The sequence below is a fragment of the Mauremys reevesii genome, linkage group 26 (assembly GCF_016161935.1).
Source record: "Mauremys reevesii isolate NIE-2019 linkage group 26, ASM1616193v1, whole genome shotgun sequence".
NCBI lineage: Eukaryota > Metazoa > Chordata > Testudines > Geoemydidae > Mauremys > Mauremys reevesii.
This window is the reverse complement of record NC_052648.1, coordinates 951,172-972,355: the sequence shown is the minus strand read 5'-3', so window position 1 is coordinate 972,355 and position 21,184 is coordinate 951,172. Positions and strand designations below refer to the sequence as shown.

The 21,184-nt window shown below is 53.3% G+C and overlaps 2 protein-coding genes across 3 annotated transcripts in view; both read right to left on the bottom strand.

The window, feature by feature from the left end:
* ARHGEF18 (Rho/Rac guanine nucleotide exchange factor 18) overlaps positions 1-2,370 on the bottom strand; it is a 48,873-nt gene extending 46,503 nt beyond the window's left edge. Inside the window, exon 1 of the mRNA XM_039515381.1 lies at positions 2,233-2,370. The gene's annotated coding sequence lies outside the window, so the exon portion shown is untranslated. The remainder of the gene's footprint in view (positions 1-2,232) is intronic.
* A 1,188-nt stretch (positions 2,371-3,558) lies between these two features.
* The window catches only part of LOC120391590 (rho guanine nucleotide exchange factor 18-like), a 31,851-nt gene continuing 14,225 nt past the window's right edge, over positions 3,559-21,184 (bottom strand). The window contains exons 3-11 of one of the 2 annotated variants that reach the window (XM_039515385.1): positions 20,304-20,806; positions 15,748-15,952; positions 14,816-14,930; positions 13,464-13,521; positions 12,981-13,025; positions 12,531-12,611; positions 11,922-12,027; positions 10,996-11,149; positions 3,559-3,661 (exon numbers count right to left, since the gene is read on the bottom strand). In XM_039515385.1, coding sequence (XP_039371319.1) covers positions 3,636-3,661; positions 10,996-11,149; positions 11,922-12,027; positions 12,531-12,611; positions 12,981-13,025; positions 13,464-13,521; positions 14,816-14,930; positions 15,748-15,952; positions 20,304-20,806 — 1,293 coding nt within the window. In that variant the 3' untranslated portion in view covers positions 3,559-3,635. Of the gene's footprint in view, positions 3,662-6,234; positions 6,323-10,995; positions 11,150-11,921; positions 12,028-12,530; positions 12,612-12,980; positions 13,026-13,463; positions 13,522-14,815; positions 14,931-15,747; positions 15,953-20,303; positions 20,807-21,184 lie in introns of those variants that run through there. The other variant, XM_039515384.1, reaches the window with a different exon arrangement.

Genomic DNA, 21,184 nt, shown 5'->3' with positions numbered 1-21,184 from the left:
AAGCTACACTGAAAAGCAATGAAACCTGTACTTATTGAGTCATTTCATTTTCCTTATTAAGACTATTCTCTCTCCTAAAACAAGCAAGGGGATGTTTTCTCAATGTATTTGTTTTTAACATATTCTATTCTAAACGTTAGATAAGTAGTTTTCAAATCGCTCCCCCCCCCCCACCACCACCACACAAAAAAAATTTTTTTAAACCCAAACTCAGTAACAAAACCGATTCAGATCAGGCACTTTGTTTCTTTTTTAACTGTTGCAATACAAAATGAGCATTTTAACCTAATTTTTTTTTCCATTTCTAGTTTCTCAGACTCTTCCAACTACAAATGCTGAAAGTGTGTCTAAACATGCTATTAAGAGCATTATGGAGTTATAGCTAAGGGGGTGAATTAGCAACTGAGACATAATTACAAAAGATATTTAAACATCTGATAGGTGAACATTAAGTAGAAGTGCAGCACATAATGTCTGATAGCTCCTGTTTGAGAGTCCTATTTCATATATGTATTTTTGCTTTGCAGCTGTAAGTACCAATCAACCAACCACTCAAGCAGAGTTTTTAACCTCAATAAGGGAGATGTGCCAAAGACTCCAGGAAGTCCATTAGCGACTTCACTTTTGCTGCTGATTTTAGGTGGAAGAAGCCCAGATATTATGGTGACAGGCATGCAGTATAAAACTCTTAGATAGACAGTACATTACTAAATTCTGCTTAGTAACTAAGGAGACTTGACACACATACAGTCTGTGATAGTGCAACACAAAAACGAAAAACTGCAGTATAAAATTTTCTTTTGAAAACTAAGTACAGAGGAAAATTTATACAACTAATCCCACATATCTGATAGCAAGACAAGACACTAACTCCACTTTTATTTTATACTATAAAAACACTGAATAGGCAAAGAATATATATTCTTCCTGCAAGTCTGTTCTGAAGACTCATGTTCTACACAGATAAAAAAATAAAAGTCCTGTCTGACCTACAGGAAAAGTGAATTAACATGATATATAAAGCAACTGCCCAAATATGAGAAAATAACCTCCCTCAAACATCCCAGATGGTCAACTTTCTAAGACAGGGGCTCATCTCCTAATGCCCCAACTTGATTATGTACATCACAACATAAAATCAACTAAAATAAGTTATCCTCTACTTTAGTACACTATCAGCTCCCAGAAGGGTTTTTTACCCATGAAAGCTTATGCCCAAATAAATCTTAGTCTTCAAGGTGCCACCAGACTTTTTTTTTTTTTACTCAATACAAGTTATAGAGACACAGTGCAGCAGTCCACAGAAAGAGTTTTTACCCGCCTAGCTACTGAAGAGTTGGAAATGTGCTGTACCTACAATCACTACAGCTAGAATACAAAACAAAACAAGAAAACCCTTTCATTGACACAGACAGGCAGTACGTGGGTGTCTCCACCATGAGAAAGTGACTGCCGCACAAAGCACAATCCTGCATAAGCAGGAGATACAAGACCCCCTGCTGGGGCTTTTCCACCCCCAAACTCTAGGATTTTCTGACATACTTCAAACCTCAATAAGGGGGTGAGGGATCCTAAACTTCTGGTTTCTTCTTTGGTGTCAGGGCCCTGCGTGCCCAGTCAACTGAAACCCAATGCCAGAATGCGAGGAGGACTCATAAGAGCGGCCAGGCCGGGTCAGGCCAAGGGTCCATCCAGCCCAGTGTCCTGTCTGCTGACAGTGGCCAGTGCCGGGTGCCCCAGAGGGAGCGAACAGGCCAGTTAATCCTCCAGTGACCCACCCCCCGTCGCCCATTCCCAGCCCCTGGCGAACAGGGGCCAGGGACCCGCCCCCCGCGGCCCCCGCGCTCCAGAAAGGGACGTTTCGGGAACGGCTCCGCCACCCCCGGGCTCGAGCATGTCCGACAAACCTACAGTCCGAGCCCGGGGCGCTTCCCGCGGGTGCAGGCCGGGCAGCTCCGCTTGCGCTGCCCGCCGGCCCCGGCCCGGCCCCGGCCGCCCAGGCGCAGCGCAGCGCAGCCCCAGGGCCAGGCTCGGCCCCCCCGGGACGCGCCCACTGCAGGGCCCGCGGGGCAGAGCCTGGGCCCGGCCGCCCCCGGGCCGGGTTCGCCGCGCACCGCAGCGGGGCAACGAGCCCAAGGGGCCCGACCCAGCGGCGGCTGCGCTGACGGGCAGTGGCCGGGCGGTGGAGCGCGAGGCCTGGGGCGCGGACACCCCCCGACCCCAGTCACTTACCGAGGGGCCGGGGGGAGCCGCCGCCGCCAGGCAACAGGAAATGCCCCTATGACCCGGAAACAGCGGGGCAGGTAGAGGAGCAGCATTGCGCATGCGCCAGATGGGGGGTGGTGGTATGGCTTTCACAAACACACACACACACACACACCCTGAACGGGCGGGGAGACTGGGCGGGAGCAGGGGGCGGGGTGTGACTGGGGGCGGGTCTGTGATTGAGCGGAGCAGGGGTCGGGGTGTGACTGGGGGCGGGTCTGTGACTGGGCGGGGGCAGGGGTCGGGGTGTGACTGGGGGTCTGTGACTGGGCGGGAGCAGGGGTCGGGGTGTGACTGGGGGTCTGTGACTGGGCGGGAGCAGGGGTCGGGGTGTGACTGGGGGTCTGTGACTGGGCAGGAGCAGGGGTCGGGGTGTGACTGGGGGCGGGTCTGTGACTGGGCGGGAGCAGGGGTCGGGGTGTGACTGGGTGGGGGCAGGGGTCGGGGTGTGACTGGGGGTCTGTGACTGGGCGGGGGCAGGGGTTGGGGTGTGACTGGGGCGGGTCTGTGACTGGGCAGGAGCAGGGGTGTGACTGGGGCGGGTCTGTGACTGGGCGGGAGCAGGGGTTGGGGTGTGACTGGGGGTCTGTGACTGGGCGGGGCAGGGGTTGGGGTGTGACTGGGGGTCTGTGACTGGGCGGGAGCAGGGGGTGTGACTGGGGGGCGGGTCTGTGACTGGGCGGGAGCAGGGGGTGTGACTGCGGGGGGAGCAGGTTAAAGTCAGGCCTGAACCCGGAGGCTCGCAGAGAACCGGGCCTGTCAGTGATTCCCACCACCACCAGTAGTGCTGCGGGGCCGGGGCCGGCCATGTCCCGACCACATCAAACCAATCGCAACGGCCTCTAGGCGCTGCTACAATATAGAATTTAAACAACTCGGCGAGTCAGCCTCCAAGGAGAGACCAGCGTCTACACTGTGGTACAACACCTGTGGCTGGCCTATGTCAGCTGACTGAGGCTCAGGCAGTGGTGCTGTAAAACTGCAGTGTAGACATTCAGGTTTGGCCTGAAGCCAGAGGTCTGGGACCCCTAACTGAGCTATATCTGTATAAAGGGGCTCATTATAGCAGCTTGCAAACCCCGGGGGGAGGTGGAGCAGTGGGCCCAGCTGCATAGCAAGATTCAAGGCCACAGCTGAAATGCGCATGCAAGCTGCGTGCTCAGACCAAGGTTCCCAATCAGCAAGATGCTGTGCACTGTTGTTTTCCAGCACACTGGCATTCATGTGCTGTGTAGGGCCACCCTAGCTCTGTGTTCATTAAACCTACTTATCAGTGAGATGCAAGACAGAAGAGTGAGGGGTTCTGGTCATTCTGTGAGGGTCTTCAGCATTTCTTTCGAATGGTCCCTTCAGGAACTGAGGAGGTTGGCCTACAAAGCCTGTGGGAAGCCAGGATCTGTAGGGAAAAGAACATGGAGAACTGATCCCTCGGGGGCTTCTCTGAACCACATCAACATGCTTTCTCCAAGAGGGTGCAGGTTTAGAGCAGCAGGTAATGAGGGTCCATCCAGACTCTCAAAGAATCCCTCACAGGCAAAGGAGAGGAATCCACAGGAGATACTATTTACCCCTTCTATAAGGTTCCCTGACCATTTCCACTGGCCACTGCTCAGAGTCTCTTTGCATGCTCAGACAGCAAGTCAGTTCCCTCTTCAAATACTTGAAACAATAGCATTTGTTTTTTATTAACATTTGGCATTTTATAAACAAGGCCAATAACTTATTTGAACCTAATCCTAGAGATGGATGACAAACTTTCTTCTTCTCAAAGAGCTACCTGACCTGTAGGAGCTTCTAGATAAACAGAATCTTCACCAAAGGGGCTTTCCAGAAGCCCTGCCTTTCATCAGCAAAAGTCTGTGACTAGAAACAAATAGCTAGGCTTTTAATTAATGATGTTTAGTACCTCAGCTGACAGCTTTAGCAAGGTAGTTCATATGTTTGTGTAAAGATCATTTAGGGCTTTACATTAAATGTGGTATTAAACTTATGATACAATTTTCCATTCAGTAAAGACAGCGCCAAAGTGGTATTTGAAATCTTTGTCAGCTAAGACAATTGCAGCCAGGGGCAGGGCATCCGGCAGCAATGGAGAAGTTTTTCAAGCAGAATTCAGCCATGAGTTACAGTGTGCCCCATGCAGCCAGCAGAGTGGAAAGCATTAATATGAATATGTATTTCCAAAGCAACTATTGTCCTGGAGCGAGACATTATACAGTAAAGGAAGTTTAGTTTCTGCATTTGATGCAGAGCTTGTATGCTATACTATATGAATGAATACGTTCACTCTGCTGGAAATAAAAACAATCTATTTTTATTTTTGCATTATTGATAAGGATTCTGACAAGCAAGCTAATCCTTTGATTTCAGTACCTGGCTACTAAAATACCTGTAGGAAAAAACCCACAAGCTCATGTATTCAAAGCAAAATAAGTTTGGGGTCTCAGCCTAGTTATCACAGAATCAACACACTAAAATCTGGAACTGTCTAGGTCTGCTCAGGAGAAGCCCAGGACTGCAAATCTAGGATGTCATTTGCATGACAGGATTTGGCTGGGTCAACAAAGCTGTGCAGGATTGACTGCAATGATGAGGAGAGTTGGGTGCCTCAGATGGTACTGAGGTGCATTAGCAAAGCTGTGTAGAAGCACAACTCAGAATGAAAATACTGTCCTTAACTATAAAGTCTATTTGTTTCTTGTGAAATGGTTCCAAAGCTGCATATACAAGTGGATGAGACACTGCAGTATTTTGTTCAATCATTGTCTATGCTCAAATGCCATCCTACAGGGAACAAAGCATAATTCACCTACAGACTCATCTTATTATTAAAATATTTTCTTCCCTACTTGGATTCTGAACTGATCAGACACAAAGTTCTGAATGTCAATGATTAAACACGGCCCTAAAAGACCTGAGACACTTAAATTCATTTTGCCATCAGCTTTGTCAAACTGAAACAACAAACTCTCCTAGTTATTTTCATAATACTAAGTTCAGTCATGACAGACCAGATTCCAGGAGGGGACCCAGACATGACAAGGATTGAAAATAACTGCGTTTGGCCTAATGATGAGATGCAACTTTTTCCACTGACCTCAACAAATGCAATCCTGCCCTACTCTCATCCATTCAGAACACTGCTGTAAAGATCAGTTTCCTAGCCCTACCCTGACCATAACATCCCTCTCTTTGAATCCCTCCACTGCTCTCTTTCTCTATCTCATCAAACAAACTGCTTGTCTTGACTTCATGACTTAGCACCTGACGATCCTCTCTCATTCACTATTCAAATGTCAATGCCCACCTCTGATCACCCACGAAAGCTCATGCTCCAAAACGTCTGTTAGTCTATAAGGTGCCACAGGATTCTTTGCTGCTTATTTTTTGTTGTATTTGTAGCCCAATTCACGACTTTGATGAATGATTTGCATGCATGATTTATCCCTGTGATATAAGACAATAAATTTGCATGCAAAGGTCCAGGAACATTCTAGGAGGTTAGTGAAAAATGAATCCACGTATGGAATACATGAAACATTTTACTTCAAACATTCTATTTTCCCTTTAACACTAACAACAAAAACAGCCCCCCCCCCAAGACCAGCACCCCCACCCCCTCCCAGGCTTTCGCCTGCCCCTAAATCCAGCCCTCCGTGTCACTATAATTTTTCAAAACTGGCACAGGAAAAACATCTGATGCTGGGGGCATGTGTCCTGTGGGCATCTGGACAACGTCAGTATAGAGTGTGCACAGCAACCAGTTCAAATACTGTGTCACCAAATCCAAATGAGGGTTGAATAGTGACAAAGAAAACAGCATTATCCTTCCAATGCTGTTTAATAATCTACACGATAAAACACTTGTTATTGGCACTGAACAAATAGGAGATAGGGAACAACCCAGACATGTCATCAAGAGAAGCTCCATCAGTATCAGGCCTGCTTATCCACTCCCCAGGCAGAGGAGATAAGATCCTGGAGCTGTGTCAGGCAACGCAGGGAATAGGATCCTGAAACCGTTCCAGGGAGGGGCAAGTAAAAAAGCAATGCTGAACTGAAAGGAAAAGAAGATGAAACCTAAAAAGGAGAAGCACTGAACAGAGCCATCTGCCTGCAAAGAGCCAGTCTGCCCCCTTTCTCTAAACTCCTGGGGTTGCAATGAACATCCACTAGGATGCAGATATGTGGCAGTACATTCCCAGTTAGCTTCACAGATTGCTTGAAGTCTCGCCTTGTTCCAGCCTACAGCAAGGTTAGCACAGTATCATCATGGCCTTTCGTGGGCTCTCTGGTTCTGCTGGTTGTTTTATTGGACTCTTGTCAGTAATTTCCCATTCCAAATGGGATTCCCAGCACATTTATCACTATCACCATGTCACAATAGCCAAACCTCTTCTCTCTCTTTTCCCTAAATAGAAGCTTTTAGGCAGCTGTCTCTTTCTAGAAATGTCAAGTTTCAAGTTTACTGCAGGCTTTCAGAGTCCTCTGTCAGGGCTATTAGCAGAAGTTTCCTGTTGGAATTCACAGAACTCAGCCCTTTTCCAGGCCAAGCACTGCCTGCCTACATTAGCTTACTGGTGCTGCACTGGGGAGCCCAGGGCAAAAATGTGCAGACATCAATATATTAAACACAACTGGCAAGACAAGGGGTCACTTTAACATGTCAGAACCCGAGCATGGGACAAAGAAGAGACGCCTGAGCCTGTTTTCTTCTTCAGAAATTAATTCACCACTAGTGAAAGATGCTGGCCCAAGAACCCCAGAGACTGATGGCCACAGAACAGATATAACATGGGTCAGAGCAATGCAAGCCTCCCTCACCAATATTCCTCAGCCCAGCACTGGGGTCTAAGCAGGAGTTCATTCTCCAAGGCCCATTGAGTCCCTCCACTGAGAGCCAGCCAGCAAGGGGTCAGACTGGGACAGACGGGCAATAGTGATATCAAGGTGAAAGGCTTTATATGCCATTGCTGATACCTGAGCCAGACAGTCCCCCAGCCCTTATGATTCACAAGGGTTTAGTGCCATCGAATCTCAAAGGGGAGAAGAGCTTCCCTGAAATCTGCAAAGTGCTTTGGTTGCAGTTATAGATTTCAGCATGTCCCTGGCAGGTAGATCTCTACAGACCCTCTTTCGTATGCCCATGGGACTGAGGGCTGCACACTGCCTCACAGAGCCTTCAACATGTAACCCGTCACTCATCATGGGGCAGAAAAACCCCAATGGTCAAACCTAATCCACTAGAACAGAGACAATCCTGCTGTAACACATTCAATGGCAAACCCTTGGCTCCCTTCCATGGCACAGCCAAGTTGGAGAGCTCTGCTCCTGGCAGTAGCTTCCTGGGATTCATCTAACTTCTGTTACATAAACATTGGGAGCATGTTTATGAGAAAGGATTCATTTAGACACACCACCTTTTCTACACTTGAGAATGGGGGCTGTCTCCGTCTAGACTCCAGTGATGGGGTCCCAATTGCTGCAGAGGACCCACTTAGTTTGAATCCTAGTCAGTCCTGCTGGCATCTCACTTCTAAGGACTTGTCTACACTTACAGCACTGCATCAGTGCTGCTTAGTGAAGACACTGACTATGCCAATGGGAGAGTATCTCCCATCGGGGTAGGTACTCCACCACCCTGGGAGACGGTAGTTATGTTGACAGGAGAAGCCCTTCAGTTAACAGAGCACTGTCTACACCGGGGGTTTGGTTGGTATAACTACGTCACACAGGGGTGTGGATTTTCCACCAGGGCTTAGTCTGTGAATCACCCTCGGTCCTGAAACAGGGGCTCCAGAAAATGTTCTTTAGTCATGCTCTGAACCCCACGTGGTTCTAAGCTGGCACCCAGCTGCCTGCCTCGCCTCCCTCATTAAGGGACTTTATACCTTAAGGTGTCCCTCATTCCAGGCATGGCTGGTGCGATCTCATGGAGAGAGGGAGGCAAGTATGTTTTGTGTGGAGCTATTTAGGATGATTTCCTCTTTCATAGCATGGATTAATGTTACCAGCAACAAAATGACTCCTCTTTGCTTTTCTGAATTAGGAGCACAGGTCCTGCTAGTGCTTCTTACATAAAGGGGCAGGGCTCTGATTCTCACTGGCAATCCAGGTCATAGTCCACTCAGAGTAGCTACTAGACCATCTGTGCCCACGGGAAACAAGACAGACTTGGGGCCTCTTACCCAGCCCTCCATCCCTTCTCTTTCTGGCCTCCCCTGTAATTTGCTTGCTCATCTAAACTTGTTTTCTCTTCTGCCATGTGGTGGCACTGCTGTTAAAACGCTGTCAACACAGAAATAGCACCAGCAGCCGGCAGGTCTGGGACTACAGGTGCGGGCTCCTCACTGCTATTACTGAGCAGGAACAATAGGAACAGCCAATGTGTGGGGCAGAGGGCCTATTTTGAGAGGGTGGAAAATGATCTATTGCTCCAGGACTGCCACCTGGCCAGCATCGGTATCACTGCTAAAGAAGGAGATCACTCTGGCTGTGCTGCTGCAGGGGAGGGAGAGGGACCAAAGCGCTGCCTATCCAAGGGCCACATCACAGGAGCCCCAGGGCCATCCCTACTTTGCATAAATGGAGCCAATGGTGTAAGCCTTCATCACTGACCCACAGGTGCAGCCTGCAGAGATTCCAGGTCCCAGCAGCTGTCCAGCCCAATCTGAATGCTGGTCTCAGTCCTGGTCTGGGTGGAGAAGGGCCTCTAATTACAGCAGCTGTCATAGAGCTCTCTTCAATGACTCGACCTCCTGTCAAGGTAGCCTGAGGGGAACACCATGCAAGAACAAACTCTCGCTGCCTCAGCCCACCACACTATGTTAACCAGTGCAGCTCAACGTCCCTGAGCACCCAGGAAAGCCAAAGGAGACACTCACAGAGGCCCAGTGAGATTCAGAGCCTTTCCCTTGTGCCAGGGTCTGGTGTCTGCATGTTCATGGGAGATGCAGGATCACAGATCTCCTCCAGCACAGCTCAGATCCAAGCTTTGTGCAGCTCCAGCTCACACACAGCCCCAGGCACTTGCTCTAGACTGCGACACACTGAACCATGTACACATCTAGATGATCCAGGCATTGGGCTCTCCTACACAGCAGACCAGAGCCCGAGCCCCTAAGGCATGCCAGCCTGGGGAAATGCACCCAGGATCCCAACGGCAGTGCAAAGAAACCTGGCCAGCAGTGGCACGGGTCTGAACTCCTGAAGGAGGCTTGACCTGACTATCAAGGCAGAATCTCCTGCCTGGCAGCACAGAGCACTATACACTAAGTCACTGCTGATGTAGCTCATTGGAAAGTCAAGATCCAGCACTCCAGGGCCTCACTGTAACCATGTCACCCCTCCTGCATGGGAGGAACTCCCTATAAACATCTGCTAAGCCTCCTTCAAACCCCTCCTTGACATTTCCTCAGCTGTGATACCTACAACACATGCAACAGCCAGGCAGCTGGGGAACTCCAACTGCAGCTTCTCAGGCCGACCAGCAGCGTCTCACTCTTTCCTTGGGCTCCTTGTCTCTGCCTCTGTTCCTCTGTCTTACCTGTAGACTGTAAGCTCTCTGGGGCAGGGGCCACCTGACTGTTACCTGTTTGTGCAGCCCCCAGCCTCTAGGAGCTACCGCAATGCAAAATAATCAGAGCTTGAGTTACAAACCCGGCTAGAGGCCCTATGCGAGCGGGTCCACCTGTGTCTGTAAAAGCCCCTGTTATACCTCAGTGCCAGACCGAGGCGCCACAAAGGAAAAGATGCTTCCCATGGAGAGCGCATGGGGTGGCCAGTCCTTTCCTCCCCCTCGAAGGGTGTTACTGACCTTGAGCACCTCTGAAGATCCCTCGCTTGGGCGTGAGCTTTGCCAAGGGACATGGGGTGCAGAGAGAGAACCTGCCATTTCCAAACTCCTGCTGCCCCCTCTGGAAGGCCAATGCTCTGCAGTGCCCTGAGCGGCTTCACCCGCGCACCAAGCACAGGAAGCAGGGGGACGAGGCCCAGGGGTGAGAACATGCGTAGGATAAAGTCCCGTCTGCCCAGCACATTCCACAGAGGAGAGCCCTCCCCCTGCAGCCTAGGGATGTTTCCCCCTCTCTTTAGATGCACTGAGCGTGTCCTGCCTCTGCACAGGGTTAGCACTCTCCATGCAGCCCCACAGGGGAGGGGAGTGTGTGTGGGGTGGGTGGGGGAGACAGCATTTCACTTTGGTATTGGTTAACTAAGCCCTGGATGGTTTTTTGACTCCCCGTGTCTGTTCCCACATCACATGTGGAGCTGAAACATCTGTGTCTCTGGAAAGGAAAGACACGGCCCAGGCAGCCCTCCGGGGCTAGCCTCAGGCAGGCCCAAAAATGCTCTCAGGGCTACTCAGAAAGGACAGAGCATTTCCTGACCTTCCCTTTTTTGTTAATATCAAATTTAAAGGAACAAATTGACCCGAAACCCTCCTTTGGGAAAGAGACAGGAGATGCCTGGGCAGCTAAGACCAATGAGAATGAGCAGGGTGCCATGCCCTGGGAGTCTGGGAACAAAGCGGCTAGGCCAGGCTTCCTGGGTACAGCCAGGCCTGGCAGGAATCAAGGGTACAGCCAAGCCAAGCCAAACCAAGCCAAGCCAGGCCAGGCACAGATCGGGGAGCGGGTACAGCCAGGCCAGACAGGAAGCACAACCAGGCCAAGCCAGGCCAGAAGGGAGGGTGGACAGGTACAGCCAGGCCATGGTATCAGCCATACTCACTCAGGCACTGCAGACCATTTTTATTCACCAGAGGTTTGGCGCACAGTGAACAGCTGGTGGAGCTGGAGAACGTCCCTGGCGCCAGCTGGTGCCCATTGACCCTTTTCCACTTTTGGCTCTTTTCTCTCTCTTTTGGTTGGTCTTTGTTCTTACCCTAGAAGGGGGAAAGCAGTGTCATGGCACAGAGTAGCAGGAGTTTGCTATGGTGCGCACGCGCGCACACACACACCTGACCCCTCACTCTCACACACACACACACACACACACACACACACACACACACACACACACACACACACACACACACACACACGACCCCTCAGCAGGGACGTTGGGCTCATTAGTGCTAGTTCAATTGTGTGGTTAGTGCCTGGCCCGCATGTGTTCCCCAGGGACTGAGCCAGCCCCAGAGTCTCTGCAGCCCCACTAGGGTGGGTGCACTTGTGACCGAGGGCAGGATGCAGTCTGTGTGCAGCAAAACATCTGCCCTACACCCTAGAATATAAACTCACACCTGCTCCCTGCCCAGGGGTTGTTGCCTGGGGAGGGCTGTGCCCCAGGCAGGGTCCGTGCACTGGAAAGAGGACAGCTTCCCCAGGGCAGCCCAGCAGCCAGCCCTGCCAGAGGCCCTCCTCACCCTTGCCCCACACAGGAGGCCGTGCTGTCATCTGGAGGAAACATCCTCCCTGATTGGAACCCCCCCGCACATTGGGCAGCCCATGCTGGAGCAGCCGGGACAAGTCTTGAGCAAATCCAGCCCAGGGCAGAGCCCAGGGAGCGACACTCCTAGCAGGTGGTATTAGGGGCTGGGCTGCTGTCGTGTCTCACAGCAGCCCAGCTAGACCCTACCCTAGACCCCGGGGAGCTTACGTCCTCTCTGGTGACAGTGCTGAAAGCCCCTCATGGGTTCTGCTTTTCTCCCTCACCTTATCCTTCTGCCAGGACCCAGTGACACGGCTCCGCAGGGAACTCAGCCGGCGTTTCACCTTGGTGCCTCTCTCAATCTTGTCACTCTTCCCATTGTCATCAGCCCTGAAACAAGCCAGGAAACGAGTCTCATCTAAAGGGAAGGCAAGGGGGGTGGGAAGTGCCAGGGAAGCCCTGGGACAGGCATGTGTCCCATGCACAATGCCCCCAGGAAAGACTCCCGATGGAGCTCACTGTCAGGCCCCCCGAGGGCCCCCCAACATTGAGTTCCCCAAATCTCATGAGCATCAGTCACCTCCCACAGCTGCAGCCTTGTGGTGAAGGTGCTGAGCTCTCCAGGGACCTGGGTTCAAGTCCCAGCTTAGCCACTGACTTCCTGCATGTCCTTGGGAAAGTCACTTCCCCTCTGTGACGCAGCACTTGTCTACAAGAGGAGGAGAGTAACCCTGCCGCCTATTTGGACAGTAAGCTCCTTGGGGCAGGGGCTGCATCTGTGCAGCACCCAACACAATGGGGCCTTGATCCTGCCTGGGCAGCTGGCTGGGATGCCTGAATAGGTGGGGAGCTGGGATGGGGATGTGGGGCACCCATGTCAATGGCTCACTTACTCATGAGACAGGAACTCGAACCAGGTGAGGTTCTGCTGGGATTCGTTGCTGCCCTCGGCTGTGCAGGCCCCTTGCTTCACCCTGCGCAGTGGAACAGGACAAGGCATCAGACTGGGAGGAAGAGTAAACTGCCCCAGAGCTTCTGAAGGGAGCAAGTTTTCCTGTCCAGGGGGACCCCAGCAGGCTCTGCACACCCTGTGGGGGGGGGGTTGGTGTGGGGCAGTTCCCGTGTGGGTGCCTGGCAAGCCCTGCACACCTGTTCCCAGGGTGGTGTTGGGGACCATGTACACAGTGGATGTCAGCTCCCAGGAAGGTCTTGGGGGGATCCTGGTGGGCCTTGTGCACTCTGGGGGGTTGTTGCATGGGAGCTGCCCCAGGGGGCACTGGGAGGTAGGACAGCCCATGAGACTAATCCAGCCGCCAGGTCCTCTCTCCCAGCCCCACACTCACCCGTGAAACTGTTTCAGCTCCTGCAGCACCTGCTGGACGATCAGCCTGCCAGGGAGGAGGAAAGGGGTTAGGAAGTCGCCCCACTGGCCACTGCTCCAAACTCCCGTGCAGCCCAGCCCAGGACAAGATTCATGCCTGGGGGTACAGCAAGAGCCAGCAAAATGCTTCCCTCGTACCCTGGTGACGAGGAAGGAGCAGCTGATGGAGGGAGCATGCCAGCTACGGAGACCCACCTGCAAGGCCACACTGTGCCTCACACAGCATGAAACACCAGCTGTTTGGCTGACAATCTCAGTGAGCCCAGGACACATCCCAGAGCATCCCCTGGGTCCGGGGTGCGTCCCAGAGCAGGCACTGCCACGGCTCATGGCACCGCTGTTTCTTGCTCTCTTACAGTTAGAGGCTGAATCCGGATATCCAGCAACTCAGAAGAACTTAGAGAATCACTGACCCACCCCCTGCTCCAGGATCACTGACACCTACACATGGTCTGGGGCCACATGGTCCTTTTCAATCGTCTCCAGCGCAGGCGGTTCAATACCTGGAACCCAGGGAGAACATGGTCAGTGGGGATGCTCCCTCCCTGGGCTGTCCCTTGGCAGAGTGTCACATTTCAAGCTAGGTACAATTAACCCTGGGCCTGCTGGGCTCCCACTCTCCCTTTAATGCGGAAGGAACGTCACTGTGGAGTCTGCCTTGGTTTCCCAACCTGTCCCTTCTTAGCTCCATTCTCTGCTCTGCCTCCTTCACATGCTCCTTGAAATCGGAGGGCAAGAGCTCAGTTCATCACATATGTGCCAAGCTACTTGACCTCCTGCACTACTTCTCCGATGCATCTCTTTCTGCTCCCTCCCCAACTCTTCCCAGCTGAGGGCCGGAGATACATGCAGATTGCTTGATGGCAGCCTGGTGGGCTCATTAATGGAGGTTTCAGCAGCAGGCTCCCTGGGTGTGGACAGAACAGAGCTCCCGTGAGGTGGGAAGCTTTGGAGGTGACAGACAGGCCATGGTCAAATCCTGGTGTTCTCGTGGGTTCCTCGTGCTCTCGAACGAGTTTTGTCTCGTCACCCTGCTCTGAAGCAAGGGGTTTCTGAATGGGCAGGAGTCAAGGGGAAGGGGCTCTTTCTGGGCAGGGATTGTGTGTCAGCAGCTTTTCCTGGGGAACTTCACAAAGGGATCATAAATCCCAACAGGATACCTAGCATGGTGATGGTCAGTTCTCTCTCTAGCCTGCCTAAAGCCTGTCCAATCCAGGAATGAGAATCTCTGCGATTCTGCTCTAAAGGCTGCGCCCTGCCTTGGTTTATCCCATCTCAGGCAGGCTCAGGACTTGCTGGCTGCACATCACTGGCCGTTCTGGAAGCTGGGTTACCAGGGGAAGCCTGCACTGTGCCCCTGACAGGTGGGACTGAGGCTCATTGTTGGGATGCTGCTCTCTGTCCATAGGGCACTGTTTGTTGTTGTGTGCAACCAGGGATCCGACACCGCACCCAGCCACGGACACGTTCTGTGGCAATGAGTCATTAGAGACCACTACGACGTCACATACCACGGTAACAGGGGCTATGGAAATTCCTTAGATCAGACTCACGGTACGTCTACACTGCACCTGGGGCTGTAATTTCTGGTTTGGGAAGACATAACCACACTAGCTCTGACTCAGCTAGCATGCAACAGTGTAGCTGAAGCTAAACAGGCAGCGTCATGGGCTAGCTGCCTGAGTCCATACCCAGGGCTGCACAGACTTCAGGATTCTCCACAGGATCTCCTGCTAGCGCACATTCCTAAGACTACGTCTGTACAATTAACCTATTTCATGCCAGGCATTTACTCACCTTTGGCAACTGGGAGCGACACCTCCAGGTTGTGAGAGATTTGAGGAGAGGAAACCTTGTTGCAGGTGGAAGGGACGGACTTTGTCCTCAGTCTCTTCCCATTGCAGCCATATTCCTGGAAAAGACAAGAATCAGCAACACTTCAGGGGCACGTGGTTTGCACTGGTCCTGAGCACCAGCAGGGTTCTGCTGATGACCCCACCCCACCGTCTTGGTGGAAGTCACAGCCAGATAGTTACCACACAGTATAAATCAGGGCCTCCCTTCAAAGCCGATTACACTGGAAACAAACCCTGGGAATAGGCTGACATCCCATGCCACCCTTTGGTATTGAACCAGAGTTATGATCACAGCTCATGCTGGAAAAGCCATCTATTTACTAGAGTTTCTAGGGAGGCTGAGGGTCTGGGCTTTAGGATGGCGTGGAAGAAGTATATGCTGCTGTGATATCTGCTATCTTCCGGCTGGTTCCATGCTAGGGTGCCTGGAACTTTTGTACACGTCTCCTTTTTACATATAGCGAATAGACAGAAATAAAGATATTGGGTGGAGCTGCTAATGAGGAGACTGGGCTCTATTCCTAACTGGCTTGGACTCTCGGTGACCTCTGCATCAGGTCCCCCAGATGGCCTCCTCTCCGGGGCTCTGATGGGGTCTGTGAGCCTCACGGCACAGAAGCCGCCAAGTGACCCACGTTATTATTACACAGGAACATGTGTCTGTGACCCCTCGGGGCCCAGGGGCTGGAGCAGTTTGTCCCAGAGCAGAGCGAGGACCCAGTTGAGGATTCACAGGTGCTGAGGTCCCTGGGGGGAGTGCTGTCAGGAACCGAGCCTGGAGAGACGGGGTATAGATTGAGCCTGCGTGTCCTGCAGTCCAGCATCTCCCCCTCCCCACAGCGTGCCACGGGCACGGCTTTCACGCCCACTCACTGTGTCCTCGTGATCGGGCACGATGGCGAAGTTCAGGTGCAGGGGCTCTATCTCCACTTTAATCAGAGTGCTGCCACCGCCTGCCCAGGCCTCCACCCCAGCTGTGGGCAGCTCCAGGGACACACGGGGAGCCAGGCAGGGCAGGCTCCTTTCGAGCTCTTCTTGCTCCAGGTCACTGGCCATCTCAGAGGCATCCAGGCTTAGCCTAGTTCAGGGAACAGAAGCCAGCTCAGACCACAGGAAGGCAGCAGGGGGCCGACAGAGGACACCGGTCCGTGCCCTCCTCTACAGCCACCTGTCCAAGGGCCTCATCCCCAGGGACAGACAGGAAATCCAGGCTCAATTCTGCACCAGACCCGTCTGTCCCACAAAGGCTGTTGGCCCTCAGTGAGGGCCCAAGCCAGTGATTCGTGCCGTTAGCCTGTGGATGGTGGGCAGAGGCTGGCCAAACAAAGCCACACCTGTTTCCCTGTTCAAGGGCAGCCAGCTGAGGACAAGAAAGGCCTGTTACAGGCACGAACTACATTGGACAGCAGCCTGGGGGTGACAGATAGGGCAATTTCCTGCCATAGCCTGGAAAAAGCGTATTTGTGAAGGTATAAAGGGTACAATCCCTTTGGGATCTGAGGCCTGCAGCTGGCTGCCTGCAAGCTCTGCCTGCTGCACCTGAGAGGAGAGCAGAAAGTTAATTAGCTGATCTTTATAAGAGAGGGAGAGACTCCAGAAAGCTGAGGGGAAGGGGCTGTGCCCCTAACGGACTGCTGCTGGAGACTGTGGGAAGTCCTGGATTATTGAGGCTCTGAGGTCAGAGCCAGGAATTTTGGGTTGCTGAAGCTATTGGTGTGAGGGCCAGACGTGGGGAAGGGACCTCTCTGCCTGCACAGACTTTGAGGGAAGAATCCATGCAGTTTGATTTATTTTGTTCAGAAGGGTTAAAATAAACAGCAAACCCTGCTAGAAACTGCTTCCCTGAGTTCTCTGAAGGGAGCTCAGACAGAATGACCCCCAGGCAGCAAGCCGGCTCTCCAAGAGCAAAACCTGGCCTGGTAAGTAGGAGGAGGGTGCTAGAAGATAGGCCCCAACACTTCACAGATCTGAATTAAGTTTAATTTATCTGTGGGGTAGAGTCCACTGTATTGGACACTAAATTTATGGATTATTGTGGAATAGGAAGCAACTTCTCTAGGTGGGAGATGTGGCAAAGTAAACCCTGTGAAGTGTTGTGAGCCTCAAAGGTCTGTTCTAAACCAGGGGCCAGACACGGAGGCTCTTTTGGGACAAAGTGAAGTGGGTTCCTAGGAAATGCCTCAGGGTGTAGGGGGGGTGAATGTAAATTCACACCATCAGACCCAGCTGTGCCTTGAGGACAGAACCACTGTCTGCTATAATTGCTACCCTGGAATCTGAGGAGCTAAAGCCTGAACTGTAGAAAGGAGAGCACGACCGATTCATGGTGGTTCTTGTTTTGAGCTAAGGCCGTTACTTGTAACCACATAAAACCCCTGGGGGGTTGAGGGACTGTCTGCCGGCCAGAGCCCTGGCTGGCATTAGGGGTGATCTCTGGTGAGCTCATTAGCCTGCTTGTAGGCTCTTTTAGTGGTTTTAATATGTTTTCTCTGTACTGCTTTCACCTTAGAACTAGACGCGCTTGCTTGGAAAGAGCCGAGTGGTTCTCAGAGTTATGCTGCTTATAGCCTCTGTAGAGAAAGCAACGCGCAGAAGCTGACTGCTTAGGCCATCTGATTAGCTGGGGCTATCGCAGTGTAGAACCATGCAGCCTGGGAATACCCCAGTCAGGAGGGAGAGAGATGCGGGTCTCTGCCCAAAGAGAGGTGAGGCCTGAGGCGCTGGGAGCCTAAAAGTGGGTGACCTTACTGGACCACAGAGCGGGACACTGGTGCAGTTGCCCTGAACTGTGACACTGTGTTAGAGAGTCACCAGAACGGACACACCTGCACACACATTCCCTTGCACAGGGGACTATGCAGCAGGAGACGGAGCTGAGCTTCCATTTACACTGCAGCTGTTTCCACCACCAAGCAGACAGCAACCAGGTTTGCTTGCCCAAATCCCACATATGCCTGCAAAGGAGGGATTATTGCAGGGGCAGCTTAGAATGCAACCAGAGGTGGGGATGGAGAGCAGGTGGGTGGAGGACCAGGGTAGATGATGCAAGAGATAATAACTTTGCTACAGCTGCACCTTCCAGGGTTCTGGTTACACTGTGTAACTCAGAGCAAAACCAGAGTGATCTGTAGAGTCCCTACAATCAGAGGGATTATGATAATTTGTCTAGAGGCTCCAGCCCAACTTCACCAGCCACTGTACACCCCCACCCCCAAAATGATGGGGGACCCCATGGTAAGCATAGATGGCATCTGTTATGCCCAGTCACAGTGCCCAGAGCTATGCTCTCTGTGGTTCATTTGGTGCATCACTCTAGACTGTATAGATCAGCTTTTCTAATCCTCAGCATGTCCACGACCTGCCCATACCCCTGCAGGGCAGACTGTGCCAGCAAACACTGCTGACCCCTGCCCAGCCCCTGTGAGGTTCTGGGACAGATGTGGGCAGCTGCCCAGGCAGCATGACCTGACTCAGTCTGAATGCTGTTCTCCTGTTGGCTAAAACACCATCAAAATCACATGGGGCTTTCCCTTTGGAAACGCCTGATTTTGCAGGCAGGGATCCACTGCCATGAAACTGCCCTGTAAACCCTGCCACCACCCACTTACAGTGGAGGCTGCTAAATAGGCAGGACAGAGAAATTCTCTTTCAGGGGCCACAGGGCAGGATAACTCTCCTGTGTCCCCCAAGGCCCTGGTGATTCCTAGCGTGCTGAGGGACAGCGCTGTCAGGACGCCAGCCACATAGGAGCGAGTGATGAATAGAGACCAATGGAAAATCTGATGCTACCTTGTGGGCACCTAGGTGCTGATCCGTGTCACTTGGCTCCTGCTAGCCAGACCCAGGTCCTGGGAGAACCAGACATTCCCCTTCTCCACACATCGTAAATCACCCAGAAAGGGGACTGACCGAGGCTGTGGCTTGCTGCCGGCCGCCTGCGCACGAGGTCACATGCTCCTGCCACAGCGTAAGCCGTGAACGATACACAGCACATGGAACAACAATAGGTCTTAGGACCGAAGCCTGCGCCTGATAAAGAACTGCCAAGATCTCAGCCCAAGTTAATTCCAGGGCACCTTATAAGGAGGAGGAGATAAAAATAGTCGTTGCTGGCTCACAGCTCCCTCCCTGCCGGCAGCCAGATCAATATGTTCGTCCCAAGGACACACAAGTTCACAGAAATCCTGCCCAGAGGCCTGTGTGTGACAAAGCACATGCAGAGGAGGCAGCTCCAGGCCTGGCTCAGCCTTACCCACACAACACCCGCTCTCCAGCCACAGGAACCCAGAGGAGGATGTGGCCTGCCAGGGCAGACAGGGTCAGTGCTGGGATCACATGAGCAGGCTCCCTCCAGGGGAAAGCAGCTGGTTTGGCAGAGCTGCCCACCCAACACCTCCTGCTGGCACGGCCGGAGCTGAGGGGACAAGGATGGGCTGGTGCCATTCTCCAGAGCTCCCCCACTGGGGCAAAAGGATGCAGGCAGGGACCCCGCTCATCCCAGGAGGGGAGATCCCCTTTCCAGCTCCTGGGCCTGCTGGGAAGGGCCTTCTTGCTGCTGCTGCCCCTCGCCAAGCGGCTGATGGTGTAAAAGCCTCTCCCAGCCCCCCACATCCAGGCCTCCTGCAAGAGTTTACATCCCACACAGCACAGGGAGTGGGAGGCTTCCAGGCCTCCCTTGGCAGAGGCTGACTAGGGAGGGGGACCACCCAGCCGCAGAGAGAGATCTGGGCCGCCTGAGCATTCCAGCCAAAGCGCTGCACAGGCCTTTGCGGCTCTGGGTGGGCTGCACCAGCCAGCCTCCTGCAGAGGAGGAGCGGAGATGTCGGCAGAGAGCAGGCCCACTGGATGGGTGGCTCAGGGCAACCCGGGGAATTGGAGTCCTTTCCCTGAACATTTATTGGGGCTGGGCTGTCCTGGGGCAGAACAGAGACGGCACAGTCACTGTCAAGCCAGCAGCTCCTCCCAGCCGGGTCCTGCCACCCCAGGGCCCAGTCTGGTGCCTGGAGCGAACAGCCCCAAGCCAGCGCTCGGCTCTGGGGAGGAAGCAGCGTCTTGGGGCTGCCAGCTCCTTGAGACACTGGGCTTACAGCAGCTACACTGAAAAGCCTGCTGGGGACATGGTCAGCTTCAGACCCTTGGGTGCCGTATGTAGCCACAACATGAATAACCAAGGGGAAGACCCGGAACTGCCCCCTTCCCAGTCTCGGGAAGCCCAGAAGTGGGACACCGGCCCCACCCCCAGCCTAGGGGAGTTTTTTTGTCACACAGCAAGTGCAGGTGCATCCCAGGCCAAGGAAGCGGCAGCCCCCTCTCACCCGCCGGGGGCTCGAACCCTGATTTCAGATGTCTGGAAAGCTGCTGTTTCACCGCATCCTCTCTCCCTCCTTCCCCCCACAGGCCCCACACAAGCTTGGCTGAGCCTGCCGTACCTGCGCTCGCTCTCTGTAGGGGACACGGGGCTTTCCCAGCTGTGCCTCCGTGAGGTGGACATGGATCTCATTAGTGCGGGGAAGGACTGCTCATCCTCATGCAGCTCCAGTCCTTTACCCTGCTCTGCCAGGCACCCCCCCACAGGGGGGCTGTCCTGGGGCCCTGCCGCACAGGAGCGAGCAGAGTCACTGTTCAGGAAATGGCAGCTGGTCTCCCTGTTCTGCACTGAGCCGGAGATGGGATCGGGGTAGGCAATGCCCACAAGCGTTCGCCCCAAGCCTCCAGGCTTCTCTTCCGGTACAGGAGAGCTGGGCGCCACCTGGCCTGTCTGTTCTGGCAGCATTGCCATTGCTGGAGTCACGCCGGCCTCTGGCAGGTTTGGCAGCCCCAGGTCTCTGTAATACTCCGAGCCGTGGAGAGCGAAGTCTATGGAGAGGAGATCCTCAGTGCTGCTGTGCACATCACCCATCAGGGCATCCGGCTCCAGAGACGAGGAGTCTTCCTGCCAAGGGAGCAACAGCTTAATACCTTGGGAAGAGACCAGGCAGAGCAGAGTGTGGCTGGGGCAGACCACACTGCCCAGGCCTCAGAAAGGGGCACGCACTCACTCCCACTAGCTTCCCTTTCATCTCTTGTGACAAACCAGGAGACAGCTGGGCCCATCCAAAGGCAGCTAATCCCTCCCTCTGGGGCTTTGGAATATTAACACTTAACGTGTTATCCCTGACACCTCGGAAAGACCCCAAGCTTCCAGCTCACCTTCCCCTGTGGGGGGAGATATCGCTGTCGACAGGTGACACACAGAGACCGGAGTGACATGGGGGAAGAGGCACAAAGGGCTGGAGTTAGGCTTTCCGATGACTATGGCTGATCACCTGGC